The following is a 13996-nucleotide window of genomic DNA, read 5'->3' on the forward strand; positions in this document are numbered from 1 at the left end:
TAATCTTTAGTATTCTCTTATTTATTAAAATTGGTTATTTAGTATTCTCTTATTTATTAAAATTGGAATTCACAAGGAGTACACTGGAATGACTCTTTAATTAAAATTAATGGATTTACTTGTCTTTGTATTGTTCTATTCGATCTTTTAGGTCCCTACTTCACCTCCACGATGTCCTTAAAGCTTATATGCGACGGATAGACTCCTTTAACCATGAAATAGAAAGAAAAGAAACACAATTACACAACTACACTCAAAATTTTGAACTTCATGTTACTCCTGAAGAGATAAGTGAATGAAAAGGAAAAAAACAAAGGATGAATTCCACTTTAAAAGGACACGCTACCAAAGCTGTTAGCGGTAGTGTTATAAATGGTATAGAGTCGACACTAGATGGTGTACTAAAGTTGCTAACGGTAAGCTTGAGTTGTTACAAATGGTAGAGATGAATATCCAACTCGACAAGACCAACCCAACTCGAATTATAGGGGTTGGGTTGACTTGGAGGTATTTAGACTTGAGTTATTTTTCCTAAACCCGAACTTATTTTAACTTTTCAATAGGGTTTTATTATTTAAATTTGTCTCAATTTCTTTGATCTTGAGCTCAAATAAGTTTCAATCCTTTGAATCTAACTGACATGAGGGACATGACAAATATATCCATCCCCTTTCATCAGGGCTTTCGCTGTCCTATTGATTGAAATCATTAGCCTCCCTCTCCTTGCCTACGTCGATCACGGGACGTCCCGGTACCGACCCATCCAACCTCCTCTTAAACAATTTGGATAGAATGTAGATTTTCATCCACCAATCAAGCAATCAAATTCAAAGAATAGTAAACGTAATAGTCATTCTTTAGTCAGTTCTACACTTGAACAAAACTCAACTAGTTCCTCCTCGTGATTGTGACACAGTTCATTAGAGCTGTGGTCACCGTCGGAGTCCGAGTCAGGTAGATTATCAAAGAAAGCATCGAGATACCAGGGACATCTTTCATTCCATTCCCCTTTGTGTGCACTTGCTCTCCATTTCTGGTCGGATATCATCTCAGGGGAGAGTCCCCATTCCAGCATTTCTTCCTCTGTGTGCTTAACGGCTAAGCTGTATTCTCCGCCTCCTCCCAACTGCATTACCCGACATTCGCAGTTCTCGAGGTTGTTCAGGTACTCGAATTGTTTGACTGTCCATTTGAACCATTTCGTGAGGAAGACGCGCGATGTTAGCCCGTGAGATATGATTATAAGGTTGAGGTCGTGGGACGGGTTGTGGCGGAGCCTGTTCAAGTCTATGTCCCTCCACAGAGATTCAAGAAAGCCTGAGAGAATACAAATATGTTCCTCAAAATGGTTAATTCAGTATGCCACACCATTCATCTCATCTCATCTCATCTCATCTCATCTCATGTGCATATACAATTGGACACATCTTAAAGCCTAAACAATCTATACTCTAATGTGAAGTTCAACAAGTAAGTGATATTCATAATTGTTCTCAGCCTCCATTTAGAGATAAGATATGAACAATGCAGACAACAAGCTCGCGTTCATCATCTTTATCTTCAAATGCCAACAAAACCCTTTGTAGGATGAACAATATGAAGCAGATAGATAGTCATGAAATTACAAATCTACACATGATACAAAATCATCATACTTCAAACTGCAAACTTCATCAATATCATCAAAATTCTGTCAAATCTTAAGAGAAAATGTAACGAATGCCCAACTCCACTACTAGTAAATATTGTTATCTTTGGACTTTCCCTTTCGGGCTTCCCCTCAAAGTTTAAAACACGTCTACTAGGGAGAGGTTTTCATGCATTTATAAAGAAGGTTTCGTTCTCCTCCCCAGCCAATGTGGGGATCTCACAATCCACCTCCCTTCGGGGCCCAGCATCCTTGTTGGCACTCGTTTCCTTGTCCAATCGATGTGGGACCCCCCAATTCACCCCCCTTAAGGGCCCAACGTCTTTGTTGGCACACTGCCTCGTGTCCATTCCCCTTTGGGACTCAACCTCCTCACTCGCACGTTGCCCGGTGTCTGGCTTTGATACCATTTGTAATGACCCAAGCCCACCGCTAGTAGATATTATCCTTTTTAAGCTTTCCCTTCCGAGCTTCCCCTCAAGGTTTTAAAACGCGTATGCTAGAAAAAGGTTTCCACACCCTTATAAAGAATGTTTCGTTCTCCTCCCTAACTGATGTGGGATCTCACAATCCACCCCCCTTCGGTGCCCAGCGTCCTTGCTGGCACACCGCCTCGTGTCCACCCCCTTTCAAAGCTCAACCTCTTCACTGGCACATCGCCCGGTGTCTGGCTCTGATACCGTTTGTAACAACCCAATCCCACCACTAACAGACATTGTCCTCCTTGGACTTCCGTTCCAGGCTTCCTCTCAAGGTTTTAAAACACACATGCTAGAGAGAGGTTTGCACAACCTTATAAAGAATGTTTCATTCTCCTCCCCAACCGACGTGAGATCTCATAGTAAACGTCCCTACATTTGAGATTTCTGAGAAATGTTTGCCTCGCTATACTAATAAGTCTATGTTTATGAAGAGTTCGTAGCTGGAAAGCCAAGTTTAATACAATTAATGTACAAAACATGGTTCTTATAGCAGTTAAAGATCAGCATAGTATAAAAAGTGAGTTCTATAAGAGCCTGGATTTATATAATCACAGTTCATCTTCACCTAGATTATGAGATTACCAAAACAGTAGCCAAGATAAGCTAACTCACACAACAATGCAATGTCAAATAGACATATTATAACTCAAAAGACATCCAAAATGCAAAGTTCCCTAAACCAGAGATATCAGAGACCAACAAACAGAGCTTAATCTTCAACTGAAACTCACAAGAATTGAACCCAAATCAAACAAGTAGAATCAGAAGGCATCCTGAATGACTATGTTCCCAACATCCAGAGCCTAATCTTGAACTCATAATCCATAAGATTGAATGAAAGACAAAGAAGAACAGATATTAAAAAGAAGAAAGAACTCACTGGAAACGCGATCGTAAACATCCGCAGCAGACTCCCCTTCAGGGAACCGGTAGAAGAATCTCCCAAATCTCTCCCTCGTCTCCTTCACGATCTTCATTCTTTCCTCCACTTGAAAATTCCCAAAATCCTGCTCTCTGATTCTACACTCCTCTCTGACGCCAATAATCCGCTTCTTCGAGAACGCTCGGCCGATCTCCCGGAGTGTGGATCGGGTGCGCTCGTAGGGAGAAACGTAGAAGTAGACTCGCCAATTAGGGTTAGTGCCGTCATCGGACAACAATCTGTGGAGTTCAGTACCCGCGATTCGAGCCTGAATCAAACCCTCTTCCGTTAATGGGACTTTGTTATCGGGGGTAGTGGTGTAGGTTGCGGAGTTGAGATTGCCCTGAGACTCACCGTGGCGGACCAATATTATCCGCTTTGGTAGGACGGAGATTTGCTTCCGGCGACTGTGATTCTGCTCGGATTCGATCTTGGGTCGCATCGGTTAAAGAATTGGGATCTTGGTCAGAAACGAATCAAATTCTGAAATTGAGATATGGGTAATGGGTATTTGAGGATTTGGGTTGTGTTCTTATGGGTAGGTGTGAATTTGAATTGTGAAATATATTCTTTTCGTGGAAGCGACGATGAAGAACGCAGATGTCAAAGATAATGTTGCCGTCTTACAGATTTGGATTTCGGCCATCGCAGTATTCTGCCATATTTATACCCTTCTTTTCTGAATTGGCGGGGAATTATTTATTTCCTTTCATATATATATATTTATTTATTTTAGTATCTTCCGAAAATATATATTTTTGTTCCAGTATCCGAATGCAAATGAACATATAATTATGCATAGTCTAACAAAACTTATCGTAACATAGTATGACATTTCATTTATACCATAATATTATTTGGCTTATCATATAGCGACACGTAACAACAAATATTAAAACATATCACACAAATGACACATGTAGGGTCACTGTGCACGTGTCGTCATACATAAAGAAATCATACTATAAAAATTGACTCACCTAATTTTGCATAGGGTCTAAGCGTATCAAACCTAAGTCGGATCAACTAAAATGTTGGTCTGGAGCCATTGGAAAAAAAATGTATTCTTCGACTGACTTCGAACCGTTCAAGTGGGATATGAAAGGTAGACTAAGGGACCTCCGTTTTATTATGGAGTCCAACTCCCCAATTTCTAACCTAAGGGATAAATTTCATTTTCTTCTTTTTTTTTTTTTTTCACTTATTTTGGATTATTATATCAACCCTTATCACCTGTCTACGCAATAATCATTTGGCTGTGAATAAAATAAACAAAAAATTGATGGATTTATATAAATTTTTCGTTACTAATTGATAGTGTACTGTATAACCCTCGCTGCAACACATCAAATACAGACATAACCATGACATTTAGTGTGGAGGTAGTTAATAATTGGGTGTGATCTAACGATTAGAGGGTCGTGTTCGAGGCGATAGAATATATTTTGGTTGGATAAGGAATGAAGTGTCCAAAGATAAGGAGCAAACATTGCCTATTTTGGTTGGTTGGATAAGGAATGAAGTGTCTACGGATAAGGATAACTAAAAAAACTATATTTTGAAAGTTGTTAAGAAAGCAAACGGATATTCATTTGCCCGCCAAACAAGGAAACTTCCCTTCCTTTTTACTTTTTCCTTTATCCCATGGTTTGAAGTCAACCTTGAAGGTTAGAATCGTCATTTGACCTGTTTGTTCGTGTTATCTATCTTCTAAATGTTTCGATACATATGATTAAGATAAGCAGATACGGATTGTTGGAGAGTTTGGTTCTAATTTTCAACTTGGTCTTACGTCTCATCTATCAATTTGGCTTTTTAAAAAAATCAAATACTAGGATACACTTTCGAGATTCACAAGCCTAATTCTAACATTTTGTTCTACAAATCATGGAGACGTTAAAATATCATCTCACTAGCTCAATCGTTCAATCCCAATAATTGTAGGAGCCCATGCAACGCCATGAATCATTAGTGGAAGATGCCAAGAAATGGTTATCTCAATATAAAAAAGAAGCACAAAATTGCAACATTGGGGTTAGGAGTTGCGAGGGGACAAGGGAGATAGCTCAAGAAGAACTTGTCAACGAGCTCAAGCTCACCACTTTGTGGTAGAGACGAGCCGAGATGCTTGTACTTCTGTGGTATCCCACATTGATTGGGGAGGAGAACGAAACACCCCCTATAAGGGTGTGGAAACCTTTCCCTAGAGATGCGTTTTAAAGCCTTGAGGAAAAGCCCGAAAGGGAAAGCACAAAAAGGATAATATCTGCTAGCGTGGGCTTGGACCTTTACAACTTCCGAAATTTTTTTTTCCTACTCAATTACAATTTGCATCTTGATGGCGAGATAGATCAATGTTTCAACTTTCTTTATAGCCTATCACGGTGTTTAGGTTACGAGAAACCATGGACCAAAGAAAAACTTGAACTTTCTTTCTCTCAATCGGTACAATAGTAGGTTGTTACTTCCACATGTGGATAAACAAGGTAGCGACTCTCAAGTGGCGCCCATCCACCCACCTGAAAGTCAAGACAGATAAATACCATGATGCGATTGAGGGGATAGTGCATCGTCCAACACACCAAGAAGAGTGTGCATTAAAGCCAAACTGACATATAAGCAAGGTTGGAGATCAGAACGAAGCGACACTGTCGAGGACAAGCTCGGAGAGGGCTAGGTAGGGCTTGGGCCATAACATTAGAAGTTGGGGTTTCGATATGAGTTTCGACATGCGGCTCTAGAGTTAAATCCATCTATATGAAAGTTGAAAGCTCACCAAATTTGGTGTATATTAGATATCCACAAACACTCCATGGGGTCGTATGACCACTCGCCAAATTGACGTTTGCTCTATAAATATTTGAAATGCCTCAAAATATACTATAAAGGGAAGTATGGTGTCAACTCTTCACTACCTTGAGCCCTGTGGCCTAAGCAAGCTATCCTATAGCACATACGTGTGTCATAGGGTGACAACCATTGCGGGACAAGCGTCTCAGGTGTCTTCATTTGAAATGGATCTTTCAAGAACAGTGTCGAGCGACACAGGTGCGACAACATTGCACCCCAGCTCATGTTTCAGAGGTTGGATTATGCACCCGCTATCCAATACGGATTTCGTAAACAGTTTAATAAGGACATGCTTGTCCATGCCTCGATAGAACCCGGATGGATGGATGGATGTTCGGATGTCCTAATGAGTTGAGTGACACGAGGGTAGATCCCAATAGACATGTTCGAGCAAGCCAAGTTGGCCGAGTTGTTTCGAGATATGTGCTGACATCACAATCCATGGGTCATGTTGTTGAAAATCAAGATGATGACTGAGATGCAACGTTGCACATGGAAGACCTTGGCCTAGAGTAGAGGTAAGGTAGAGCCGAATGACTTTGGTTCGGAATCTCAAATAAAAAGCATTTTTTTAATTATTATTTTTAACTCGATTAAATTTTGATAGGTCTTTATATAGCTTACTAGACAACTCGATGAGTGACCAATATTTTAGCATATAGTATGAAAGGGCATAAAACATTAGAGTTGTATTGTTTATAATGTCAATTTCAATCCCATTGTGACACCCAAAATGCAAAAGGGTTAGTTTTATAATTTCTATGTTTTTAAAAACAAAGCCATGTGCCTAATAATTATTTTGTCCAATTGGTAATAATAAATTCCATGCATTTGTTTCCAAATAAAATTTAAATTCATTGTTTATATCTTAATATATTAGATTAGTATTCATCAACCCTAATCTTAATACACGATACTGCTATTCAAATTTCGAGATACAATAACAAACCAAAATACAAAAGACTCAAAATATAGAAACAAACTGACGCTCTGGAACGACCCCCTGTGTGACTGCGTAGCTCTTGAACACTCCCCACCTCGACTAATAGCTTACGAACACTTGCAAAAAGAAAAAAGAAAGGGGTGAGTATAAAAATACTTTGCAAGTAACCTACTTGTAGGTTCTCATTAACTAAGTAGGTATCTACGTGCTTAACTCTAGGTTTTACAAAGTTTGGGCCTAGTCTCTACTGCTATCGAACATCTGGGAGGCCTCAAAGTTTTATATGGATCTCTGACTGCTCACATACTCACTTCGGGTACGAAGATAGTGGTTCACTCCTCTTGGCGTCACGGATCCATTGAACGATAAGTCACATCTCTAGGGTGAACTATTTTTATTTTCGTTGACTTGTGGTAGCTTGTTTTGCCTATGTGGTGAGAAACCAATGTCTTGTATAGAGGTGCTACCTCATAAAGCTACTGGTGGGATAGTACGATGATTGTTAGCCTGCATGTCATATGTGAAAGGTTAGCTGGAGAACCTTTCTACAAAACCGCATGTGCTGACCAGCTACTAAATTAACCTGTGGATTTCCACGCCCCCTCTTGGGATGTGTTTATTGTCTTGGTATTTCCACAAAGTTGGGTGACTAGTTGTCTTGACACACTATCCTAACTAACCAAGGTCTAGCTCGACAGTACTAGTATCAGAGTGGATAGGGTAGTAGAGATTCTAATGGCACCATTATACAACTAACAAGCTGAAGGGTTTTGATAACACTCTATATACTCCTAATGACATGAAGATCTACCTTTGTCATTCTTGGACGTCGTGTAAGACTACTAGGTTTTTAGGGGCGTCTAGGCTCGTCTCTCCTAATGGCATAAATTTTCTTGCATTTTTCCTATGGTTGACGCATGACGTTTCTCATTATTGCATGTGTGAGCCTTCGAACCTCAACCAAGTCACTTGGATTTTAATTTCTTCTTAATTTTCATAATTATCCAAAACCGACGTGTTTTCGCTAAAAAAGATGTTAAGGGTATCCATAAATGCGTCTAAAAGTAAATCTAAGTTGCTTAAATCACGCTCAAAGCCTCCATAAATGTTAGGCAACCACTTTGAAAGTTGAGATGAGTTAGAAAGTAAGATCTTACAATCATGTAGCGTTATGCTCAACCCATTCTAATACTTAGACTAGATTGTATTTTATTAGTACAATTACTCCCTCTATGTATATGTTTCCACTCCGACAAGTACATTAGAGTTGTATAATAAGCCGTTGGAAGTACGGAGATAGGAGATATGTGTCCCGGCCCAGTTAACACCACCTCGATAGTCACCTTCTCCTTTAGGTATAATTCGTATTTATGTTGATTAGATTCCGATGCACTACCTTGATTGTAGGTATACATCAAGGGCTAATGCTATTTGAAATGAAAGGCTAGCTCTAGTAAGTTACAATGATTGATAAAGCACCCACTCGACACTAGTGATGACATATTGACTCCAATCTTTGTTCTCTTTTGCAAACTCCGAGTATACAAAATTAAACTCATTAAAGCTAGATGCAAATTATAGACGAGTTAAAATATAAAAAGTGGACCCTTATCATAATTAATTTGATTTGAGTATAAGAAAACGATAACTGTTCGATGCAAATTTAATGGATAAGATACCAATGTTGACGTTCTTACAGTTAGGTGGTATTGACTTTTTCTTACGTCAACATGCAAGATGGAGATTTGAATCTTTGACCAAAGTCAAAGACCTAATTATCGGTAAAAATTATTATTTTGAAAAACAAAAATGTAAGATTATATAATTTTAATGATTATTTATTAAATATACAATTATTATTTTCTATTTCCATTAATTAGTTGTTCCACACCCAAAATAATTATTAAAACCAAAAAAGTCCAAACTTTGCCGTTGAGTTTTATTTATTTATTTATTTATTTATTATTATTATTATTAGATTTCATTCGAATAATAAAACCACTCTTTAATTAAAAAAAAAAAAAAAAGTTTTTGATTTTTGAGCCGCAGTTTTAAATTTTTTGAGATTTTGATCTGTGGTCAAGTGCCACGTGTACAGCTGAGATCGAGTCTTGGCGGCCTCATCTAGTTTGAAGGTTCTCTGCCAAAGGGTAAATGACAAAACAGGATTTATTTTATTTTTACTTTTTACCTTTATGTCCAATCAAACATGAATTGCACTGTAAAATGTTTTTAATTGTGGGCCATAATTTCACTTTTTGCATGCATGCAGTTGAATTATAAACATGCGTAAATTCATTTTTAAATTATTTTAATTATGTTTTAATCATTTTAAATTTCCACTTTTTTTTTAAAAAAAATTATTTTACCTACCATAAACAGACATTTTAAATAATTAAAAGAATAGTAGTTTCAAAATTACTCCGTACGCTTCTTTCATATAAAAAAAAGTTGACCCGTGATCAACAAAATCAACGATGCAACTTTTGCAGAAGCAAAAACTCTTTATTATGGCTATAGATTTGTTCGTTGTATTGACTCGTTTCAAATTAACTTGGCGATCATATTCTCAGCTCCGAGTCTGATATTTTAGGTGAGACTCTTTACTTTATAGGGTGGCTTTCCTTTATGGTTTAGCCATTCAAAATCCGCTCTTACAATTTTTTTTGGGTCTTTCAAAATTAATTATCATTCAATAAAAATTTTGGATTAAAAACGGTAAAATGAAACAATATTTTGATTTTAAATTATTAAATATATGTTTTTAGAAGTAATTTTTTAACACTTCCAAAATCATTTTTATATGTATTACAAGTAAATGTAAAATAAATTTAATCACCCAACAAGATAGCACATGGGGATGTAGCTCAGATGGTAGAGCGCTTGCTTAGCATGCGAGAGGTACGGGGATCGATACCCCGCATCTCCACTTTTTATTATAATTTTAATTTAGTTAGAATTATAACATTTACTTAATTTCTGAATTGTAACCAAATATGTGGGCGTGCCGGAGTAGTTATCGGGCATGACTAGAAATCATGTGGGCTCTTTTAGAGTTTAGAGTTTAGAGTTAATTTCTGACCTCCATAGGCTGTGGGTAAATCAATCAGAGGTCGTTTAGAGTTTGAGTGCTTACATCTAAGTTTAAAAATGCATCAATCTTGAAGACGAAACAAAGTTGGTTTGTCAAAGTTGTCATTGTGGTGTGGATGTTTTCTCATGGTGTGGATTTGTGGTTGTAGTTTGGTAGAGATATCGTCACGTTTGTTGGTTTTGATTCTCGATCAAATCACACCAAAAAAAAAATATAATCGAAGCAAAATTCACAAAACACCCTTTGTACTAAAATACTTTAATTACAATTCTATAAAACTTATAACGGATGGCTATTTAAAGCAACAAAAGCACTAACAATTCTTCTTTTTCGGAGTTCACATTCGAAACTTTTGAACAGAAGTGAGGGAGAATACCCTAAACCAAAATAGTAAAACTTATACTTACTTCTAAAACCTCTCGTACACATCCTATCTATTAGGTTTTACAAATTCTAAACCTACAACTAGCTCGAGAGCTAGAAAAATAAAAAAAAAATAGATTTTAATCATATTTTCAAGCTACGTTTGATTTAATACATGTATTCTTAATCTTTCTCAATTTTTGGTTTAGGGTTGAACACGAGATTAACATGTATTCTTAATCTTTCTCAATTTTTGATTTAGGGGTTGAACACGAGATTAGTATAGCAATATTTTAGAAACCAAGGTAGGAGATGTGATATAAAGTAGAGGGTGGGAATGTGATTGTAATTATTAGGAGTTTGAAAATAGAGATAAAGGTTTGGCATTGGAATTGTGAGAGAAAGCCTGGAGAAGGATTTAATTGGAATTAGGGTTTAAAGGACAATCATAACTTAAATTTGGCTATTTTGGGGCAAAAGGGTTTAGATATCATAAGGTTGGTGGGCCCATTTTGTAATATCCAATGTTGGCCGGGAAGGAGAATGAAACAGTCCTCGTAAAGGTGTGGAAACATTTCCGTAGCAGATGCGTTTTAAAAAACTTGGGGAAAGTTCAAAAGGGAAAGCCCAGAAAGAACAATATCTAATAGCGGTAGAAAGAAGGAAAGGGCATAGTTGAAAATGAGTTGTAATGAGTTGGTTTGATTAATGATCATGAATTGACAACCCAAAAAAAAAAAAAAATGATTGAATTGTTATGACCCACAAGTCGAAAGACAAAGATAACTAGTGTTTTCAAGAAACGATTGAGGTATTTTAATATTTTAGGAATAAATTGTTTCAGTCTCTCCTTTAAATATGTGCATAGTATTTTACTGAGTGTCTTGCAACCTCTTCTCGATTGGTCTTAATAAAGAGTGTGAGTCTTTTCCACGAAGAGTTGTGTTCAACAATTTGGTATCAAAGCAAGGTTGGTGTATATTGTTTAATCTTTTGTAATTTTTAGTATGCTCTATGGTTGCAACTCTGTCTGATCTTCTACCTAAACGATTTTTTAAGATTATTAGTGAGTGAATCTTCGTTATTGTTGTATAAGGATGACCTGCTCAACAATCACTTGTAGAGTTTGAAAATTTGCTAGCTAATCAATAATGCATGACTAAACAAATGGGAGGCATCACACTAACGAGTGAAGAAGAAACAGTCTACATAAATATAAGTCGGAACGACAATAAGCCACATGGATACCAAAATGGTAACAAAAGAAGAAGCCACCAAAGAATTGTACAACCTGGGAGAACTCAAAAGGACGACAATAAGAGTTCTCAAGGGAAGAGATTTGAAGGTATTTGCTATAATTGTTGGAAAAATGGTCACATGTCCAAGGATTATTGGTCCAGGAAAACGTCCGTTGAAATCAATGTGACAACCTCCAAAAAGAGATGAAGGATGAATGGGATACAGAGGTACTATGTGACATAGAAGAAGACGAGTTAGTGCTCATGGCGATGATGGGATTGCATATTGATTACAGGAATGACTGGATCATTGATTCAGGATATGCTCAAACCACATGACTGACAATCAGAGTGGCGCAATGGAAGCAGGGTGGTCATTGGAGAAAGAAGTATCACAGAAGGTGGGTGAGCAAATTGTACACACTTGATTAAGTGTTGATGTGCCTGAAGATCCAAGTGACATTAATGTCGGTGAGCAAGAAGTGACTCAATCAAGTGAACCTATTGAAAAGGAATGACACCTCAACAACTTAGATGGTCATAAAAAATTCGAAAGTCAAATCCAAAGTATGCCAACGCAACTATTATAAAGATGAAGTTAAAAGGCTAGAGAGGTATGAAGGAAGAAATTATAGTCTTGGAGCGAAATCAAACTTCGGAACTAGTGTCAAGAACTGGAGATATCAGACCTAACTCTTGCAAGTGGGTTTACAAAATAAAGTGTCACTCAGATAGATCTATCGAGAGATAAAGGCTCAACTTGTAATTCAAGGGTTCTCTCAACAGTATGGACTAGACTATGATGAAACATTTAGTCTAGTGGCGAAGATCACTATCGTACGGGTCCGCTAGTACTTCCAGTAAATAAATACTGGAAATTATGGAAGGTGGTTGTGAAGAATACTTTCTTACCCTGAGAGTTAACTGAGAGATCTATATGAGCGACCAAGTGAAGGAATTTGAGAATGAAGTTGAAGTCATGAGTCAGTATATGCAAAGTCCAAAAAATCCTCATATAGATGCTACTCGACGGATCTAGAGATATGTCAAAGATACAATCGATTAGTTTTTTATGCAAAAAAAGTGAACACTACAAGCTAGCTGGATACTGTGATGCTGACTATACAGGAGATCACAAGACTCGAAGATCAATCATTGGTTATGTGTTCAAGATTGGTTCGGGAACATTTTATTGGTGTAGCAATAGAAAACTAATAATATCATTGTCAACTATAGAAGTGGAGTACAAAGCAGCGACTAGAGCAACTCAAGAAATTACATGGTTTAAACTCTCAACAAAGGATTTGTACCAGAAAATTGATTATCCAATACCACTTCATTGCGACAACCAATTTGCGGTTCGCCTACAGAAAATTCGAAGTTTCGTGCTAGAACAAAGCTTGTGGAGGATACATTACCACTTTATTAGAGAGAAAGTGTTGAAGGAAGAATACGCATGACCAAGTCGCAAACTTGTTTAATAAGAGGGTTGAATACGGACAATTAAGAGCGCTTTCGTTGTCAGCTCAACGTGGTGAGGCGAATGAGAACTAGTGGTTAAGGGAGTAATATCATCCCTAACCCAATAGGATTAAACCCAATAATTGTATGGGCCCATTGCGTATATATTTAGGAGGGACGCATGTAGCAAAGATCAAGACATGTGTCAGCATCTGACCGGAATGTGTGTTGAGTAGAGGAGGAGTCCATGTCAACACTAGGAAATTTGAATAAAAATAATGTGCCTGTAAACTCCAACACACGTCATCAAGTCAATGGAGCCAATCAGAGTACCCCAGGTGTCGCAATGCGGGCGAGAGTACTCCTTCAAACGCACTTGCACACTCGTGTGTGGGCGACCTCCAACAGTGCACGAGAACAATTTTTTGCCCGTTTTAAGTTCTGTTCGACTGTTTTTCACTACAATTTTGATTCTAACCTTAATTTAACTTGAATGAGGACCTTCCACATAAATTTTAGAAACTTTAGAACCCGAACATGTGAAAAAGCTAGCTTGGTAAGACACATTTAAGATTGGAAAAGACCCATATTGCTCACTTTTAAGTTTTAAGTTCCTTTCGTTGTCAGCTCAACATGGTGATCAGTGGTCAAGACCACAGTGCTTGCAGAGATTTAGATTGGCCTCGAGAAATAGTACTGAGTGATTGGAAAAGCGAGCTTAAGATTTAAACTATCTCAACGTTCTAAGAACCTAGTAAATCCTCACCACTAATCTTTTAACTCTTGTGACATATCTTCATAATCAAGGTTCACTTGGTTGGCCACAACAATCTAAATCAGAGACAACAAGACTTCAAGTGTTAGTATTACTATAGGTGACATCCACGGTGCAATTAGTTCGAAAACTTGACCCTGTTCAGGGGCTTTCGGAGAGGAGTCACCTTTTTTCTAACCCAAGTTGTCTGTAGCAACGTTTGAAGGTCAGCAGACCCCTG

At 37.6% G+C, this 13996-nt stretch overlaps 1 protein-coding gene and 1 non-coding gene across 2 annotated transcripts; one reads left to right on the forward strand and one right to left on the reverse strand.

Annotated features, from left to right (window-relative positions):
- Window positions 1-790: 790 nt before the first annotated feature.
- LOC111792887 (phosphoglycerate mutase-like protein AT74) lies at window positions 791-3691 on the reverse strand. The gene is made up of 2 exons (XM_023674505.1): window positions 3011-3691; window positions 791-1317 (listed from the first exon to the last, which is right to left on the reverse strand). Exons 1-2 carry the CDS (start codon window positions 3492-3494, stop codon window positions 851-853), a joined length of 951 nt encoding a protein of 316 aa, XP_023530273.1. The 5' UTR covers window positions 3495-3691; the 3' UTR covers window positions 791-850.
- Window positions 3692-9701: 6010 nt separating this feature from the next.
- On the forward strand, window positions 9702-9774 carry TRNAA-AGC. Its single transcript has one exon. It is a non-coding gene; the product is annotated as a tRNA-Ala (tRNA).
- The last annotated feature ends 4222 nt before the right edge of the window (window positions 9775-13996 follow it).

This window comes from Cucurbita pepo, chromosome LG04 (genome assembly GCF_002806865.2).
Source record: "Cucurbita pepo subsp. pepo cultivar mu-cu-16 chromosome LG04, ASM280686v2, whole genome shotgun sequence".
Lineage (NCBI taxonomy): Eukaryota > Viridiplantae > Streptophyta > Magnoliopsida > Cucurbitales > Cucurbitaceae > Cucurbita > Cucurbita pepo.